Source organism: Typha latifolia, chromosome 15 (assembly GCF_019914945.1).
Source record: "Typha latifolia isolate L0001 chromosome 15, TyphaL0001v2, whole genome shotgun sequence".
In the NCBI taxonomy this organism is placed as follows: domain Eukaryota; kingdom Viridiplantae; phylum Streptophyta; class Magnoliopsida; order Poales; family Typhaceae; genus Typha; species Typha latifolia.
The window spans coordinates 8,230,509-8,251,469 of NC_133100.1; the positions used below are offsets into that span (position 1 = coordinate 8,230,509).

At 35.6% G+C, this 20,961-nt stretch overlaps 4 protein-coding genes across 4 annotated transcripts; all 4 read left to right on the forward strand.

The window, feature by feature from the left end:
• Positions 1-2,768: 2,768 nt before the first annotated feature.
• LOC140802448 (dirigent protein 22-like) lies at positions 2,769-3,717 on the forward strand. The gene has a single exon (XM_073157989.1). It carries the CDS (start codon positions 2,973-2,975, stop codon positions 3,534-3,536), a length of 564 nt encoding a protein of 187 aa, XP_073014090.1. The 5' UTR covers positions 2,769-2,972; the 3' UTR covers positions 3,537-3,717.
• A 1,722-nt stretch (positions 3,718-5,439) lies between these two features.
• On the forward strand, positions 5,440-6,380 carry LOC140801992 (dirigent protein 21-like). Its single transcript, XM_073157395.1, has one exon. It carries the CDS (start codon positions 5,727-5,729, stop codon positions 6,288-6,290), a length of 564 nt encoding a protein of 187 aa, XP_073013496.1. The 5' UTR covers positions 5,440-5,726; the 3' UTR covers positions 6,291-6,380.
• Positions 6,381-7,407: 1,027 nt separating this feature from the next.
• On the forward strand, positions 7,408-8,204 carry LOC140801991 (dirigent protein 21-like). The gene has a single exon (XM_073157394.1). The coding sequence runs from the start codon at positions 7,444-7,446 to the stop codon at positions 8,011-8,013; it is 570 nt and encodes a 189-aa protein (XP_073013495.1). The 5' UTR covers positions 7,408-7,443; the 3' UTR covers positions 8,014-8,204.
• A 7,980-nt stretch (positions 8,205-16,184) lies between these two features.
• LOC140802262 (ABC transporter G family member 25) lies at positions 16,185-20,575 on the forward strand. Its single transcript, XM_073157725.1, has 4 exons — positions 16,185-16,369; positions 16,522-17,359; positions 19,121-19,261; positions 19,393-20,575. Exons 1-4 carry the CDS (start codon positions 16,280-16,282, stop codon positions 20,253-20,255), a joined length of 1,932 nt encoding a protein of 643 aa, XP_073013826.1. The 5' UTR covers positions 16,185-16,279; the 3' UTR covers positions 20,256-20,575.
• Positions 20,576-20,961: the final 386 nt, after the last annotated feature.

Genomic DNA, 20,961 nt, shown 5'->3' on the forward strand with positions numbered 1-20,961 from the left:
CCAACTCTATCTAAATGGCAACTAAGGTTTGAAACAAAATTAATCCCCGTGGTTTGGTTGCTTTCTCCCGGTCGTCTCATCTTTTGCATGCAAATCTCACTTTCCTAAGCGTTTTTAGTAAATCATAATCTATCATCAACGTGATTAAGTGGGACCCAATAGGAATTGACTACATGGCATTACTTGTTGCACCCTGCAAGGCTAGTAGCTTTTTATTAAGTAGTTGTCCGTTAGTTCAAGTTTAGGTGGGGAGAACCCTAATTGGGTAAAACAATAATATTAACAACAATAATAATGACAATTTAGCCGACTTAATCTTAGGGCCCATCATTTAATAATTGTATGGAATAAGTTATCTTAGATCGAATCTTGGGAGAGAAGCACTTTGAGAAAAGAAAAGAAAAATGTTATTCTACTGTTGGTCTTGGAGGCAAAATGATGGATCGAATCCGCAAAAGCCATTGATGCAATGCAAAACTCCAAAAGTAACATCTTTTAGCAGTTTAGCTCTCACGCCAAGTCTCTAATGTAGCTTTCTCCCTTTTCCTCTTTTGGAGGGAATCCTAGCTAATTTCGATTTGTTTTGTAAATTGACTCTCCGTGATTGCAAATTTATATACGAACCAATTCTAGTAGAGTTGGTAGGTCCCATGACTAAGGAGTTCATGGGTTCAACTCCAACCCTAAATAATATTATAGAAAAATTATTTGGTGGTTAGTAGTTTGGTAGTTTAGCTTGATTCAGTTAATAGCTCGACAGTGCGGTAGCTTAGAGGACAGTTTGGCAACGCAATGGCTTGGAGCAAGTATCGACAGCGTTTGGTTCGAAGCAATTGTTCAAAGACACATATGGCTTGAAGCCTAAACTAGGCAACTAAAAGTTTGGTGGGGCTTCAGTGCCTCTGTATCTAGGGAGGGTTGACCCATTGTCCAGTCCATATCTAGCCTTCGGGCTCATGATTGATAAAAAAAAATAATTACGAATTTATAATATTTGGGTAGTTGCCATATTGTTTTCTTGTCAATTTTTTGTTTAAAGTGGAATAACTATTTTTCATAGCACATAAGCTCCTTTTTAACTATATAAAATCTCTTAAATACCTCTTTCTATTAGTAGTCCAACTATCTTTTTTCATTAATAGTATGAAGGTTTGCAAAAACAACACAAAAAATAGACTCTTTAGGAATCTTGATATGGCTCATTATTCTTACCTTATTTTTTTTAAAAGAAAGTGAGGGGTTTGCTTTCACCTTACTTCACTTTCATTAAAGTGCATTGCAAATTTTATTTTATTTTCATTGCAATTATACTATCTTTTATTGGGCTATTTATTTATTTGATATGATTTATAACTTCTCATTTATTATATTTATAAATCAAGCCATATGTTTTAAAAAGGTTAAGTAATCTATTAATGTACTTTACTCAAGCCATGAAGAAAGAAGCTTATGCTTTTTAGGTCTTACTTAGGTCTCGTTTATTTTAGAAATATAATTTATTTTTTCTTATTATTACTAAAATGAGATCTTTATTTTAAAAAAATTATTTTTATGGTCACTTATATTCTGGAATAAGAATATAATAATTATTTTTGATGTGATATAAAGTGAAGGAAGAGATGAGAAAAAATTGTTTTATTTTTTATAAAATTATCATAAATACCCTTTAATTTTATATAACATAAATATTAAGAGTAAATTAGTATTTAAATTAGTGTGCCGTATAAGATAATAATTTTAATAAATAGTATTTATATTCTAGAATGATGATATTTTAGTATTTAGCTGTCATGCTGGAATAAAGAGTAATAATTTTAAAGTGAATGGGAGCTTAAAGAATAAGATTAATTTCCATTATGCCATAAAAGAAAGAAAGAACGTAAAAAAAGAAGAAGAAGGATATTTGCGTTATTTAAAAGAGAGAGAGAGAGAGAGAGAGAGAATGGTTTCCAAAACTTTGGTAAAATATTGGGGTTCAATTTGCACAATATTTGAAATGGAGTGTTGTAAACCGTAAATAGGTAAAAATGTAGATTGTTAAATGCAAATTAGTCCCCCAAAGATTATGAAAATACCAGTTGACTCGAGACCTATTCCTTGAAGGCTTGAAGCTCACTCAAATTAATTACAAAGTCTCCTGGCAGGCAGCAGCAACTAGCAAGCAAGCATGCTCTCTCTCTCTCTCTCTCTCTCTCTCTGGAACTGGAAGAGAAGTCTCCTGGAATAATGTTGTAGTTAGGCGTGGCGCATATGGCATCATGAACCATCGAGTCGATCGTAATTAAATTATTTTATTCCCAGAGAATATTATAAATAACACCTTACATTTTTCTTTTTCTTTTTACTATACTTTATATAAAGTGCCTTTTAATTATCTCTAATTAAACCCTCACATCTTAAATTAATTGAATAGTTTGCCGTGGACTGTGGTGCATCTTTTTGACTGACTAAAATATCTGGTCTCTAATGTCTGGTCCAAAATCAACAACATAAAGTTGGCTTTTTTTTCTTTTGTTGTTGCATTTATACCCCTATAACATCCTTGATGTGCATATATGTTTTTTTAATTTATTAATTTATAGTTGTTTATTTAAAATATCATTTATTTTTTTAATGCAAATTAGCTTGGGTGTAATTGTAGAACCATAGGATGCATGCAATTGATCTACATTATATGCTCCACAAATGCACTGGAGTTAATATTTAGTAGATTTTTTTATATTTTAAAACGCTATCAAGGGAATAAAAAGAAAAGTAACAAAGGAATAAATCCAAAAATAAATAAATATTAAAGAGGGGTACACAGGTTAATAAGAACTCTAGAGGGGGATAAAGGTAAAAACACGCACACACCGACTATTATTTTTTTCAACTTTGGTCCCCCCACCCCCTCACCTAACCCACCAATCCTTTTATTTATCCTCCTCCTAAATTCACCCATTTACGCACCCAAACCTCCATTACTCCTCGCCATGGCTAATCTCTTCTCCACATCCAACTCCACCCCATTTCTCCTCCTCCTCCTCCTCCTCGTCTCCTCCTCCATTCCCACCTCCACCCAAAAGACCGTCCGGAGGCCCATGAAGGAGAAGCTAAGTCACTTGCACTTCTACTGGCATGACATAGTCTCTGGCCCAAGCCCAACCTCCATTAGAGTAGCCGAAGCTCCCTCCACCAACAAGTCCGCCACCGGCTTCGGCGCGGTGGTGATGATCGACGACCCCCTAACGGCTGGGCCGGAGCTCAGCTCCAAGTTACTGGGCCGGGCCCAAGGGTTCTACGCACTGGCAGGGAAGGACAAGGTCGGGCTCCTCATGGCCATGAACTTCGTGGTCATGGATGGGAAGTACAACGGGAGCACGGTTACCATTATGGGCCGGAACGAGGTGTTCACGCCGGTGAGGGAAATGTCAGTCGTCGGGGGGAGTGGTCTTTTCAGGCTGTCCAGGGGTTATGCCCAGGCCAAGACTTACTCCCTTGATTTGAAGACAGGGGATGCTGTGGTTGAGTACGATGTCTATGTCATGCACTATTGATGGTCTTCGTCTTCGTCTTCTATAGTTTACATTTTCCCTAAGTAGTGAGTTTAGAATCTCTCACTTTTACTCTTCTTTTTCTTTTGCTTTTTGGTTTTCTTTTTCTATCTTAGAAGACTGCATGGAGATGCTGTGGTTTTTTTTTTAATACAAAATAAAAATTAGACTATCTCTTCGATAATTTATTGGTTCTTATTCACACGTGAAATATGGTTGAAATAAAAATAATCATTCCTGTTATTATTAAGAAAATAAGGGGTCTATTTTAGGAATAATTATTCCTATGCTCATTAATATTTTAAATAAAAGTGTAATAACATTATTTGTTATAATAAGTGAAAAAAAAGATATCTTATTTTTTTATAAATTATGATAAATATTCTTAAGTAGTGATATTATGATATTTAACCCTTATGAAATAAAGGGTTGCACTTAGAATAAGAAAAAAAAATGTTATTCCAATATTAATATTATTAATAATATTTTTTTCTTAAATTTCTCATTTTATTATTATTTAAAAATAAATTTTAATTAGGTCACTACATAGTTTAAATAGTAAATATATTATTTATATGCGAGTAAATTTTAATTCGATAAAAGATTAGTTTATTAATACTAAATTTGTATGTTACTAGTACATATAAATATTATTAAGACTTTTATAATATTTATATTTATATTTATTAAAAAATATTTAGTAATAATAATACTTATAAAATATATGCTTATTTTTATGAAATATTAAATTACTATATACTTATGATGTTTAAATTATATTTTATTTATTTAGTGTAAAATAAAACATATGATAAGAGAGGAGAGAGGAGATAAGAATGATAAATTATGATAAAATGTTGATAGGATCTCTTAGAGAAAAGAGAGAGAAGTAATGAATTATGATAAGATATCAGAAAGAGATAAGAGATGACTATTAAATTATAATAAGATATTTAAGGAGAATTATAGTCAGATCAAGGATAAATTAGTAATTGGGTTAGTTTGTGGTATAGGATGTAATCTTTATAAATAGTGTTTATATTCTAGAATATGATTATATAAATATTTAGCTAATATTCTAGAATATGATTATATAAATATTTAGCTATTATTCTAGAATAAGATGTTGTATTTTAGAATAAAGACTTATGTTATTCTTGAAATTGAATGGGAAAGTAAGTTATTCCTCTGCCCCTATTCATTTTAAGAATATATATTTTTTTAACTCTGAAATACAACTCCTTATTCTGAATAACAAGAAAATATTATAATAATCTCATTCTATAATATAATTATTATTCATTAAAATTATAGCTTACACCATACTAATCTAATTAACTAATTTACTATTAATATTATTATGAACCATATCACCGATTTAGATGTAAGAAAATTATAAAAATTTAGGTGGAGGTAGCCTCGTGAGTTAGAATTCTAATGGCTCTGATTTCACTTAAATCGAAGGTTGGGAGAAAAGTTAAAAATAAAATAGTGAAGATAGGCCAGAGAGTATAGTACCATAAATATCTGATGTTAGGAGGTGACTAGGGTTTAGAAGGTTGGGATATTTCTATGGCTATAATATACTCCTAGAAAGATAAAATAATCTATGGAAAGATAAAAAATAACGACGAAAATAATAAATTGGCTAAACTTAGATTGATAATTATCAATATATATCCACCGTTATTTATAGGAATAAAATTCTTAGAGGATTGGATCTACATGCAGATTATATGATTTATTTAAAATTTAAAATAATAAGATAAATCTAAGTAACTAATTTGACTGGACTCGACTAAACTGTGTTCTCATTATACATATATCTATCAAATCAAAAGGTATTCCCTAGTAATTTAGAAAAAAAAATCACATTTTTTTCTTTATATTATATTAAAAATAATTAATATATCTTATTTTAAAATATAAATGAATATAAGAATAGTTATTTATAGAATAATAACTTATTCTAGAATTTACCGTATTTGTAAAATAAACGACGGGGATAAGAATGCATAAAGGTTTAAGGACAGTCCGTGAGTGCGAGTACTCACCCAACTCCACCAACCCCATTCCTTCGGGAGAAACCTTCACCCAACTCCTCTTCTTCCTCCTCCTCCTCATCTAAATCACCCATATATGTATACATAGAGAGATCCAAAACCAAAACTCCAACATTTCCTCCATCTCACCATGTCCATTCTCCTCTCCACCTCCACCTCCACCTCTACCTCTCTCCTCCTCCTCCTTCTCCTCTCCTCCACCATCTCCACCGCCACCCAAAAGCCCATCCCAAGGGCCATGAAGGAGATGCAAAGCCACTTACACTTCTACTGGCACGACATAGTAGCTGGTCCAAGCCCAACCGCCATTAGAGTAGCCGAAGCTCCCTCCAGCAACAAGTCCGCAGCCTCCTTCGGCGTAGTGGTGACAATGGACGACCCGATGACAGCGGGGCCGGAGCCCAGCTCCAAGTTACTGGGCCGGGCCCAAGGGCTCTACGCGTTCGTAGGGAAGGACAAGCTCGCGCTCCTCGTGGCCATGAACCTCGCGTTCATGGATGGCAAGTACAACGACAGCACAATTACCATTTTGGGCCGGAACGAGGTGGTCACGCCGGTGAGGGAGATGCCGGTGATCGGGGGGAGTGGTCTTTTCAGGCTGGCCAGAGGTTATGCCCTCGCCAAGACCTACTACTTTAATACGACGACTGGGGATACCGTGGTCGAGTATGATGTATACGTGATGCATTATTGATGCTCTTGATCTTGGTCTTGATGGTTTTTTTTTTTTTTAAATTTTATTTTATACTAAATAATGAGTTTTAGAATCTCTATGTTTCTTTTCTTTTTTTAATTGTCGGTGAAGGTTGACCCTTATATATTGATCCATTTTAGACGTGAATCAAAGCATTAATCGCTCCCATATAATGGTATAAAACTTTCACTTTTATTCTTCACCTACCTTTTCTTTCTTTCTTTTTTTAAACTTAATTATGTTTAATTGTGATAGAAATTTAACGCAAATCAATTCGTTAAATATATATATAAACACATCGTCCGGTGGGATTAATTCATGACGAATCCAAAATCGTTTAGTTTTTGAGCAAATTTTGTTAAGAGTGGTTGAGTGATAAATGAACTGAAATTTTTATCCGAAAGTTTATTGCAAATTAACGGGTTCACATTCAATAGGAAAGTTTTTGAAATGCCACCACTTAGCTAAGTTTAGCAATTAATGCACATATAATCTAAGGTTTCTTGATGTCCTCTCCAAGTCTCCATTAATTATAATTGATAGAAGGGCTTCTATATTTATTTCATATGCGAACCAACTAGGGTAGTGGTTGGGGGTCGATCACCTTGTCATCTCACTTGGTCAAATATATACTTCAAAACTTAAAAGAAGAAGAACAGGTAGTATACTTCAATTTTCTACTTTGATTGATATTATAAAATAATTGAACAAAATTGGTTATGTTATTTATACATGAAGGGTAGTTGGTAGGTAGTGTTAAGCCAAACACCACGAAATTAAGTCAAAAGAACAAAAAAAAAGAAAAAGGAACTAGCTTATATAATATATTGATATCTTATATCTAACAACTATAATCACGTCACATATCAATAATCAATATATTGGTATGAAGTTGCACATATCTAATAATTATAAACAATGATCAGCCGTATGAATCACGATGGGATAAAATAGATGAATTTTATCCACAATATGATGACTTGGTCTAAAATATCTTATAAAGTCTAAAGTCCAAGTTGTACCTACTTATAACCTCTAAGTCCCCCAAGTCTATGTAGATTATTCAACAAATACTCAAGACTTCCAACACCCATAAAAGTCTATAAAGTAAGTCTAAGTTCCAAATGTCTCTCCAATTGCAAACCATTCCTCAATGGCTAACCTCCTCCTCTCCTCCTCTCTCCTCCTCGTCTTGCTCTCTCTCACCACCACCATGCCCTCCTTGGCCCATGGAAAGTTCCTCGTAAGCGAAAAGCCGGCCCCGAAGCCCGTCGACGAGAAGTTGAGCCACTTCCGCGTCTACTGGCACGACATCGTCAGCGGGCCGAGCCCAACCTCCATCCGGGTGGCCGAGGCGCCCACCACCAATAGCTCCGCCACCTTGTTCGGCGCCGTCATCGTGATCGACGACCCCCTGACGGTGGGCCCAGAGCTGACGTCGGAGTTGGTGGGCCGGGCCGAAGGGCTTTACGCCGCCGATAGCAAGGAGCTTCCGGCCATAATAATGGCCATGAATTTTGTCTTCCTTGAGGGCAAATACAACCGAAGTAGCATTACCATATTGGGCCGCAATGAGGTCCTCCTTCCAATTAGGGAGATGCCCATTGTGGGTGGTAGTGGGCTTTTTCGCATGGCCCGGGGTTATGTCCAGGCCCAAACTTATAGCCTAAATCCTTCTACTGGGGATGCTGTGGTGGAGTACAATATATTTGTCATCCATTAGAATTTAGACACCATGCCTAAATCCCATATTCCCATATTCCCAAGCCATGAATAAATTTCTTATGTATCTTTTATATTTATATATATATATATATATATATATATATATTAGATCATCTTCTTGAGAGTCTTTGTAATGTTATTTTTCATTATTGGATTGGATATGCATGGTAATGGAATTTTTTATATATATATATATATATATTTTTTTTTTTTTTTTTGAAGGAATTATAGAAGGAAACATAATATTTTGTTTTTCTAATATCTCTCCAATATAATTTCTCTATTATAAAAATCTTCTAATATGACCTTCTTTTTTTATTTTTTATTTATTTTATGAACAGTAATTCTAGATTTGTTGAATTTGTTTAAACAGCCAATCTCGTCGTGCCAGCTGTACAGCTAGCTAGGTTGTAGGAAACTTTTGCAACCAAGGGGCTTTTTCGAGTTGAGTGGAATAAGTAGGTTATGTCGGAATAAACCTACTTTATTTTAAGAGATTTATGCCAAACGTATATGACGTTTTATAATAGAAAAATAGAATAAAATCTCTTATTCTAGATTTTTTTTTTATCCTAAGTCTTAGTTAGGATAAAAATCTTAAAATATCTCATTCACTTATTCCAAATATAAATGACATATTTGCTGTCGGTTACTTATGTACTATTTTTTAGAATATTTTTATAATAGTAAAAAAGTTTTAATGAAGTCTATTTACATGTAAAATAGTAAAATTACAGTTTACATCTAATATTTTTATTATTTATAAATCGTGTCGTATGATTTTGTGAATATGTATAAATCTGTTAGTTAAATTTAATCAAATTCCTAATTAAATTAATTATATTAAAAATATTATAAAAATAACATCGGCTAAATTATAGTAATTTTGATAAAAAAATTTCTTTTATTCAAATAGTATTAGTTAATATCTAATTCAGAATATTTTTTATAAGTACTCGCTAAATTATAGGGTTTAAATCATAATTTTATTAAAAGATAAGGTGCTATGTACAAATTTCCCCAATTTTCTCAGAATCAAACTACTTCCTTTTGTGACACGGAAGCAATCTAAAATGTCCACGTTTCTTTGGTGATGTTTATAGGACGATTTTATATGATAATAATAATTATTATTTGATCAAATTAAGGATTAAAAGTTAGGCAACTCACAATTGTCAAGCAATAAGAGCTTGACAAGTCATCAAACCCAAAGTTATTGGCAATCTACTGCTCCAAAAAGGTGTAGTGGATGCAACCAATAGTTTTGTCCATTTAATGTTCTTTTTTTTTTTTTTTTTTAAAGTTTAAATGATGCCAAGTTTGTTGGATTACATGTCATGCATCTAATGATATTTATTAGTCAATAGGAAAAATTATAAATAACACTATATATTTTAGTATTTTAAAATACTATTTGATTCGAGATTGATTGTTTTATGATTTAATGTATTGATAATTACATTTGACTTAAAACTATTTTAAGTTGCAAATTAATCTAAACTTAAAACTTCTTATTCCATTTGCCGCGGCTCATAAAGAGACACTTGGAACGTAATCAACATTCCATTCTTTTTTTTTATTGTGTGTGTGTGATTAAGACTTGGAAAAAAAAAGTGTTTTAGTAACTAATACATTAATTATTATCTACTATGAAAGGTGGTGGTCCATTAATTAATTTTACTCTTGATCCTAAGTAAGTTTATGAGATATAACCTTAGAATGTCTATATTTTTTGAAGCACTAAGAAGGACAAGGAACAAGAATAAATTTGGAATTCAAATCATGGCTCTAAATATATGTTACAAAAAAGAAAGAAAGAGATTCAAGCGTAGCTATATATAGATGGGTGATCAAGATGCCAACAAGTCTATCAAGTGTTTGTTAAAGTCTATAATGATTTGAAAGCAATTAAAGTGGCCCAATTAAATCTAATCTATATGGGAGACATAATTAAGGCATGCTACCACTTTAATTCTTGTCTTCTGTTAACTTGAACGTAGACAAGGTGGCATGGTAAGAAGGATCTGTGGATTTAAGATTAGACTAGTTGGTTTAATTAAGGGATGGATTTGGTTTCTATGCATTAATTTGTTGACGTCTCTCGCTGTAAAGGGAGACATTTATTGATATTTTAATGACGTTTGACAGCTCCTGATTGACTGCAAAAAAAATTTAAAAATTTTATAAGCCTCCAATTAATCACTCTCGTTGTTATATTTTATGTGTATACTTTCAAATTATATATTAAATCTATATATGGAAAGAGAGAACAATCTTAATTTTCTTTATTTTTCTCAACTAAAATAAAGTTTATTTTAAATTAAAAATACTTCGCCCGATGAAATATCAAAACTAAGGAGATTATAAAGTAGATGGGAGAGCTCCTCGGCAAGCCCTACGCAACAAGGCCTTTTGGCCTCGGTGCGTTGCCCAGTTAGCCACCTTGAAAATGTGCTGATCTTTATCTACCAGAATCTTTCCCATAGAGATGAGCAGTCCGTCATGAGCATCCGAATACGCTAGGGCCAATCCTTCCATCTCTATAAGAGTAAAAAATTAGCTAGATCCACTGAAGTGGGCAGCCTTAGGCTTGTTCCCGTCTCCGTCGGCGACCTCCTCTCCTTGAAGAAAGAAATATTCATGGGATTATTTGATATTTGTTCTTGAAGTGTAGTTTTGCTAAGCAGATCTTATTGCAAGCCTACAGAATGAATATTAAATTCTTTAGAGAGTGTGGATGGGTTCCTCAATCTGGCTTTGAAAGAAACATCAAAATTTTTAATAGTCTTAAGCTTAAACTGCCACAGGAGCTGGGAGGGGAGGTTCAAAAAAAGTTCTACTTCGGATATTGGTATATATATATTTGTCTGAAGTTTTTAAATGTAGTATAGTAATTGATATTAATGTACTGATAATATGAGTTTATCTAAGATAGATTCATTTCAAGGGGTTTGGTAACGATAATTGAGTCAAGGATTAGCTTGTTTTTTTGTACTTTCTACTTCAAATAAAAAAGGTTTAGTAGGGCAATAAAGTGCTAATTATAACATTAAAAAAAATATTATAAGGCGTTATTTATAACTTTTCAGAGAGATTAGTAGAACTACACCAAGTGGCATCCAGCTAACACAACAATCGCCATGCACAAATTAATATAAAAAATATATATATTTGAATAAAAGACGTGGCATCCCCACAAGAGATTTATCCGTCACCAACTTAATTCGTCGCTTTTGAGGTTAATTTTATTCTATCCCAATCCCAGGTCGTGTAATTGTAAACTATAAACAGCGACGCGTGCATTAAAAATTGTGCCTATCCCCATAATAGTGGATAACTCGAGCCCGTAGCTCGACACTTAGACGCCCCTTTTCGAGCACGCTTTGCTTTTCGAGCACGTCGTCATCACCACGGAGGGGAACTGGGAATTGAGAAGTAGGAATTAATAATTGGAACATCTGGATAAGTTATCCAAATTAATGCTATGCTTGTAGCTCTATATCTGAATAGCCGATTAGGCCGGTTGTAGTGGCCACTTATGACCTCTACTTATCTGTCCTAAGATATCTATTTATCTACATATATATATATATATATATAGAGAGAGAGAGAGAGAGAGAGAGAGAGAGAGTAATTTTATTTTATGAATATAGATATTTTTTTTAAAAGGCAAATTATATTTTATGAAATATGTATAGATTTTTTTTTAGTGAAGGTTTGGTTTTGAAAAATATAGGGGTAAATTTTAAGGGTCAAACTAACATAATTTACTTATTTTATTTCAGTATAAATAGTACTTACCCATATATTTTATTTTAACACAAACCCATATAGTTAATTAAACATATATATATATATATATATTTCGTGGGTGTAACATCACTCATACGTACAAGGAGAATTAAAAGAATTGCAATAATGGGGCACTATGATGGGACCCAAGGGTTTAATTGCTTATATGCACTCTAGACAAAGACCATAACTTCCACTAGAGCACTATATATTAAAATATTATTTTACTACTAGTTAATTATTTTAAATTTTCTAGTCTAACCTAAGATTCAAGTAAGATAATTACCTTCATAGTGACCAGAACTATGAGATCATAGTACTACTACCTTTTGAAAAGTATATATATATAAAGATATTTTTACACCCTTTAATTTTGTGGATTTTGATGTGGATAAAAAGCTATTTGTAATCCAATATATCATTTTTTTTATCAATATTATATCACATTCTGCTATTACTTTCACTAAATGTTTTTAACTGTAGACTATAATTTATTAACTCAACTAATAAAATTACAAAAATACCTCCAAACACTATAATCAAATTAAAAAGAGATGACAATAACATTTTTATTTTAACATAATATTTTTTAAGATTTTAAAAGAAAACTTAATTAGAGGCAATGAATTGATTATAAAATCAGTAAAACAAAAGTTATTATTTGAAAAAAAAAATCTATTCAAAAAATGTTTGATTAATAGAGATTTAATGGGTTGGTGATGGTTGTGACAAGTCCATTAGCCATGGAATTAATGTTCATGCATACGTGGACACTATCATGACATACGTGCCTAATAACTCTCTCTATTTTTTTTTTTTAAATTTTATTATTATAGTCCGAAAACTAGATATTTATAAAAAAGATTAGATATAGATCGAATATTATCACAAAACTATAAACTAAATACTACTAAGACATCACTTTAAATCACTCCCTCTAAAATATTATACTATCGAATTTACTCTGACTTAGAAGAAGTCACCCCAATATACAACTTTTCTTAAAGTTAGTTGGTCTCTTCAAACCCATTCACTTATGGCGGAAATTGCATGCCACCAGGGTAATGGAGATTGATGATAGAGTTTTAATCTTACACCCAATCTTTTCCATTGGATAGCGTTAATCAATCAACGGATAAATTCTCGCCACACGATCGCTTTGCATTGCGTTCCTACAACACGGGGCGACAGCGGATCTTCGCCGATCGTCAAAAAGGAAAAAAAGAAAGAAAAAAAAAAAAAAAGAAGAAGACATGCTATCTTATGATCAGAGGCCTCACCTTTTGACCAAAGATTTGACATTGTAGCATTATTAGTTTCAGCTACTGCATCACCCTCATCCTCCTCTATGGTGGCATGGCTTTGGCTTTAATTTGTGTGGTGATGCAAATGCCTCATGGCATTGGCATGGCAAGAGGGTGGGGGGGGGAAGGAAAAGAAGAAGAGAGAAGGGCATCTTTGTTTTTAGCCTTTTTCCCACGTCTTGAATGATCTTTAGTTTGGATCTTCTAAGTTCATGGAGAGAAAAAGAGTGATATGTACAAGATTGTTTGCTGGATTTTATTCCACCACAAACTTTAGATTGTTAATATACTTTGAGTTTGAGTTGACCATTAATCACATCATCACACCTACTAAAGACCATGCTAATCTCAGTTTAAAAATATTTTTTGTGAGTGAGTTTAAAGTGCCGTAAAAATAAAATTATAAATAAAAAGTATTACTTAAGCAACTAATTCCTATGGTGGATTAATTAAGGCAATTGGTATAAGTATTACTAACCAAGAATAGAGAATTTTCTATGGATAAAGTTAACTTTTTTAAAAAAAAAAGATAAAGTTATAATAACAGATTAAAAAAAACCACTGTGTTGTTGCCACGTCAGCTCATTTCCCTTTCCTCTCCTTTTCTAGGGCATGGGCGCCACGTGGTATGTCGTATAAAGGTCGAGTTAATTCCACTATCAGTTACATAACTTTATACAAATATTTATATATATATATATATATATAGTCTTGTAACGTTGCATTTCAAACAACTTTTTACTATATATATATAGCGTTATATATAAGTTTATATATAGGAAACGAGTAGGAAGTTTCAGAAGAAAGTGACTTGCAACTTCGGTAATTTAATTTGGGAAAGTCAGTAACGCCCGCCATGGACGAGGAAGTGAGAAACGAGTAGCTCAAAATATAATTAATAATAAAAAAAAATAAAATTATATGCTCTTTTTGACTCTTTATTTTCAAAAATAAAATAAATAATTTGGAGTTTTTTTATATAAGAAAATTAAAAAAAAATAATAATCAAAATATCGATATCAAAGGAGGAAAAAAAAAAAAGAAAAGGGAGGGAGGATTTCTAGTTACGTGAGAGCTTGAGCAATTGACAAAAAAGTCCAAGCTTTAATGGTAAATTGGAAATATCCTAAAAAAAAATAAGCATCAGAAATCCATGCACGACTCCATTTCCGAGGTTGGGGGGCATGCATGGAATAATATTCTAATGGTGATATAGTATTCGATATCCTCCCTCCCTCCCTCCCTCCCTCCCGTCTTTAGGAATCCTCTATTCTATTCCTTTGCTATTTTTGTTTTGGTGGGGAGGAATAAATTTGGACCTATTCCGAGAATAATCAACATTTCGTCTTACGCCCGTCTGTTATAACTTATCCCCTTTCTTTTCTTTTTCTTTTTTTTTTTTTAAAATAAAATTTTATTTTATAATTTACGCCCTATATTTGACTTTTATTATTGTTACCACTCCAACTTGTGAATTTCTCGTAGTAGGAGGGTGACGATAATGATTAAGAGAGGAGGTGGGGTGGTTTTTATAAAGTTTCCCCGACTCAAACGTACTTATAAGATATTCGAAGTTGGGCAGCATGTTCTCGTCTCACGCCACTCCTCACATCACCTGGAACACGTGTCGATCCCGCCTCGCGAGTGGGGCTCGGGTCCCACCTCAGGGGAGGAAGGGGGAGAAAATGCTCCTGGTGACGTGGCAGATCTCGGAATCTCGCACCCGCACCGGGTCCCACCCCCGGGTCCAATTTTTGAGTGCGTTTCATATTGCCCTCATAGATAGATATATATATATATATATGTACTCAAATGATCGAGTGAGTGAGCTCTTTATAATGTATAGGGTCCGTGTACATTGTAAGATCTTTCTAAAAGAAGGCCAAAGGGAGAGAAAAATATATATGTTTAAAAGTGTTCGATATAATGATTTAGTTCTAGAATCTCGTTCTTTGCTTGACCATCTCAACTTTATTTATTTTTAAGGGAAAGAAAAAAAAAGTTTAATTAACAAAGAGAAAGAGAAGAAGGAAAGAAGGAAAAAAATAAAAAATAAAAACTAAGTAAGGTTAGCATCTTTATCTCTGACCTCTAGGATAGTGACAAAGATATCAAGATGTCTATTCTTATTCCAATCAAAAGCCAGGAAGAAAAAGAAAAGCCATAGATTGAAGAAAGATGTAACAAGCAACAATGCCCTAAGACAATGGACTACCATTTAGTTAGTGTACTTAGAGCTAGCTGTATCCCATTTCAATCAATAATCAAGAGGGATGGATCCATTTCATCCATGCATGCATGATGCCGTGCAATTAATTATGTGGCCATAAAAAAGTTAATTACCATGATTATTGTTATTATTACGGTGCAATATATGACACATAAGTCATGCATGCAGTGATATATAATATAAAATGATACTCTAAAACCAAGAAAGCCAAGAGAAACAGACAAGCAGGAAACCTGGCAAAGACTCATGTTGACCAACCTTTGTCTCACGATCAGGAACACGTTATCCTAAAGAAGCCATGACAACCTAATAAACGAGCTCCAGGTGAATGCACCCATTCTAGCTAGAGGGGGCTGGGAAAAAAAAGAAAAGAGAGAGATAGAGCACGGAAAAAAGAGTGATCATAAAGGTGTGAGAGAAAAGAAGAGAGAGGAGAGAAGAGGAGAGGGGACCAAAGCGATTAGGGTTAAGGAAAAAAAAATATACAAACTTTTTAACTTTTATGCGCGCAACTTCTCTACAACAACATCGATCGAGATTTCTTCCGATTTGATATAGATGCACTGACGTGTGATGCAACGCTGCACAAAATAAAACTTCGTACAAAGATTGATAGCGATAAAAATTCCTTTTTTTGTGTGAAGCATATGAAATGCTTGAGCATTTGCATGGATATAAGAAATAATTGTTTTAGAACAGGGAGAGACAGTTAGTCGGAAGTCTTACCATATCTCGCCACGTAGCACCTCGGTCACGTGTCCGTTTCACTTTGACGTGGCATGCACCCACTTTGACATACTCTCCTTTTTCCGCACCCCATAAATACCCAACTCAATCCCTTATTCCACCACCTCCACATTACTCCTCTCCTCTCACATACAGTCATACACACATACACACAGACTCTCTCTCTCTCTTTCGAAGCTAGCGAATTAACGATGCCTCCAAACAACACCCAAGAAGTCGACTCCAAAACGGACTCCTCCTCCTTCTTCTCCTCTACTTGCAGTTACCCCCTCACTCTCCAGGTAAAGGGAAAAAGAAAGAAAGACGAAAACAAAATTTTGACCCAAAAATTAATTACACTCATCAATGCGGTGTTTATAATTAAAAATTTTGTTATATATATATATATATATATATATCTTACGTACGTGATTTCCCTGCACGAATCTTGAAGTTCATCGACGTCACGTACCGCATCAAGGTGGGCCCGGCGAGCGACGGCTCCCCCGGCCGGCTCAAGCGGATCTTCCACCACGGCGGCGGAGGTGCGGGTGCCGCGAATCCGGAGGAGCGCACGATCCTGAACGCGGTCACGGGGAGGGCGGTGCCCGGGGAGATCCTGGCCGTCCTCGGGCCCTCGGGCAGCGGGAAATCGACGCTCCTCAGCATCCTCGCGGGCCGCCTCCCGAACCGGGCCAACTCCGGTTCGGTTCTCTACAACAACCGGCGGCTCACCAGATCGGTGGCGAAACGGACCGGGTTCGTTTCCCAGGACGACCTCCTCTACCCGCACCTCACCGTCCGCGAGACCCTCCTCTTCTGCGCGATGCTCCGGCTTCCGGAGGGGACCGCACCCGCTGCCAAAGCCGCCGCGGCCGAGGCGGTGATCGCGGAGCTGGGGCTCGGGCGGTGCGCGGACTCCGTGGTGGGAAACGCCTTCGTGCGCGGCGTTTCCGGTGGGGAGCGGAAGCGGGTCAGCATAGCCCACGAGATGCTGGTGAACCCGAGCGCGCTCATCCTGGACGAGCCGACCTCCGGTCTCGACTCCACGGCGGCGGCGCGGCTCGTCGCCACATTGGCCGGCTTGGCGCGGAAGGGCCGGACAGTCGTGGCTTCGGTCCACCAGCCGTCGAGCCGTGTCTACCAGATGTTCGACTCGGTCCTCCTCCTCGCCGAGGGGAATTGCTTCTACTTCGGACCCGGGAAGGACGCCATGGACTACTTCAGCTCGGTCGGCTTCGCGCCGAGCTTCCATGTCAACCCCGCCGACTTCATGCTTGATCTCGCCAACGGTTAGTAAGTGCATGGAATATTAAATTTTTATTTACTTTTTAAAATAATTATTTACGATAAGAAATTTTTTTTTAAAAAAAAATTTAATCTGTCTAAATTTCTACCTTTTTTCAACTTTATATAAAACAGCGAATAAGAATCGTATTGTGCATGATTAAAGCCCTACTTTATCCAAGCATTTTTCCTTTTTACTAGGCAGGCAAAATTACTTTAGTTTACAGAGAGTAAGATATTTTTTGTGGTAAAAAATCTAGGAGTAGAGACAATGCGATGCGGAGGAAATGAGTGTAGGATGTCCTCATTATCTTTTTATTTTTTTCCTGCAAAAAAGAAATAGAGATTTCGGACCTCTTCAGGTTACATATGATTTTAACTCATGATTTCTAAAAAATATTAGATATAATATTATAATATAAATAGTTTGTAACTCTAAAAGTAGAGAAGATCTTAAAAGAGTTTTAAACACACTATGATTTGCTAAGAAATTAGTGCATAAATTTTTCTTTTTAGTTGTATAATACTTGTTTAATAAATCTAGTTACTAAATAAGTATAATAGAAATTTTACTTAAAAAATATGTATAATTTTATCGCAAATCTTTACTTATGGTAATATTATATACACAACTTCTCACGTGATTTATTTTATATAAAATATACATAAATAAACCTTTAGATAAATTTTTTTTAAAAAAAAAAAAATCTAATTCATGAATAAGTATAGGTAGTGTTTGGAATAACTAAGAAAGAAGGATTGGTTGCACTCAAAGAAATCTATCTCCATGTCGTTCCACCTATCTCTTGGGGGGGGAAAGGTGGTATATTTTATCCAAAAGTGGGTGGGTCCCAAATCTTCTACCAGCCTATTTGGTCGGGTTGTGGTGCTCCACCTGGCCCTTGTAGTGGGAGGGAATATGGTTTTCTCCTTGAATATTTGCAATGTCCGCTGACTTGAATGGGTGGGCATTTGGACGGTTAGTCTTTGCCTCTAGGAATTCTTTTTTATATTTTTTCTAACAATATATTCTCCTGCATGCATCTCTTCGTAATTACGGAAAGGAAAGAAAGATAATTTGTCCATTTATTTTAAGAAAAGAAGAAGAAGAAGAAGAAGAAGAAGAAGAAGAAGAAGAAGAAGAAATCATCATGCATGCTCTTATACCTTTGTTCTTCCTCATAAGCCGCGACAATGAATACGATGAAAAGAAAAGAAACCATTAAAAGTTAGGCCTACACGAGAGAGAGAGAGAGAGAGAGAGAGAGAGAGAGAAAGTATGGGGAATTTTTTTAAAAAAATCATCTAAATTTTAGATAAAAATATCCCTGTGTACTCTTGATGTATCCCTCTTAAGTATGCTACCAGTCCCAAATTGATCTTTTTTTTTTAATATGGAGAATTTTGTGAGTGGCGAACCAGGGGGTTTAGTGGAGGATATATATAAAGAGAGAGAGAGAGAGAGAGAGAGAGAGAGAGAGAGAGAGAGAGAGAGAGAGAGAGAGAGAGTATAGTCATGAAAAGCACACTCTTTTCTCATGTGATTGGGAGAAGAACTCGTCAGGTTTGTCTGCTGCCTCAACTGCAGGAATCTCCTGCAGTTGGGATAAAAAGGCAGTGAAAAAAGTTTAAAAAGGAAGAAAAAAAAAGTACAAGAAAGGGATTAAAAAGTATTTGATTTGGAGATAAGATAACCATCATGCACATGATTGATGCTTTGCTTTCTTTTTGAGTTGCCTCACTGTTTGTAGCAATCCATACATCAGGGTTTGCTGAGATGGACTACCAGGGTGATCATGCAGACAAGTCCAGTGTGAAACAAGCCTTAATTTCCTCCTACAATAGAGTGCTGGGCCCCAAAGTGAAGGCTTCCACCACTGCAGCAGTTGGAGATGCTCCCCATATTGGTAAGCAATTAAGCCAATTCAATTCATCGAAGAAATTATGACCGTCCCACCACCTGATGGTTTAAAGAAGAAGAAACTAATAATGTGTAGCAGAATCTAGCATTTCACAAGCTTGTTTTGATACGTTTCAGGTAGCCAAAGGAGTTTTACAAGTGATCATCAAGAGAAGAAGTACAGCAGCAGCAGGATTAGCTGGTTCAGGCAGTTCACCATCCTCCTGCACAGAAGCCTCAAAGAACGGCGGCACGAGACCTTCAATTCCCTAAGAGTCTTCCAAGTCATGGCTGCGGCCTTCCTCGCGGGATTCATGTGGTGGCACTCGAAGATGTACAACGTCCAAGATAGGCTTGGACTCCTCTTCTTCATCTCCATATTCTGGGGGGTGTTCGCCTCCTTCAACTCGGTTTTCACCTTCCCGCAGGAGCGAGCAATCTTCGTCAAGGAGAGATCCTCTGGAATGTACACATTGTCCTCCTACTTCATGGCCAGAATGGCTGGCGACCTCCCCATGGAGCTCATCCTCCCCACTCTCTTCATGCTTATAATGTATTGGATGGCAGGGCTGCGGCCTGACGTAGGAGCATTCTTACTGACAGTCGCCGTGCTGCTTGGCTATGTCCTCGTTGCCCAGGGCCTCGGCCTTGCAGTTGGTGCTATCATCATGGATGCTAAGCAAGCATCAACGCTTGTGACCATCACCATGTTGGCATTCCTTCTCACTGGAGGCTTCTATGTGCAGAATGTTCCCAGCTGCATGACATGGGTGAAATACATCTCCTTCACCTTCTACTGCTATAAATTGCTCGTCGCCGTTCAGTACAATGCCCACGAATTGGCTTCCTTGGGTTTATCTCATCATGGAAACAGAAAGGATATTATAGCACAGGAGTTGGAAGAACAGGTCAGTGCTACATTGTGCGTCGTAGCGTTGCTCGTCATGTTCGTCGGCTACCGATGCTTGGCGTATATCGCTCTCCGGCGTATCAAAACTTAAATTCAGGTCTGGATCTCTGAACTATATGACTTACAATAACAGGGAAGTGAATGGAAGTGAGAGGGAGAGAACATCATCATCATCAACAACAACGACAACAACAAAAAGAAAAAAAAAAGAATTTGTAAATGGCTATGATATATATATATATATATATATCAGGAATCTAACACTGAGATATCTATCTCCACAATTTACCATTGTCTTTAGCTACTTAAATTAAGGAAGCAAAACTCAATGCTTCCATCCTTGAGAAAGAAGGAACGAGATGTTGTTACAGGTTTCTATCGATATCTATTCATCAAGTGATTTTTGAACAACTGTAGTTGTCAATACAAGTTATGATCTCACTTCTGTTTAATTTGGAAGTTCCTGTAGACAAACTAAATGTTCATTACTCTTCAATTTTCTCTTCCCATTTTGTCAAAAGACTGCATTTTGAAATTGGATACAAACGACTCTGCTTCAACTTTACCCAGATAATATGCCACTCTTGCGAATAAGAGGGGAAAAAAAAATCTTACTTAGATGCGATTGATACAAAAGGAATGGCAAGGTAGTTCAAGGCTCAATTCCTTAGTAAAAGTTGGCTCCTTTTATAAGAAAAACTCTTCCATTCTTCCATTCTCCACGCCATGGAAACCTCTTCTTCCGTAAGACTCTTTATTAATCAAAACCGCGTCAAAATCCCCATTGCCTTAGGAAA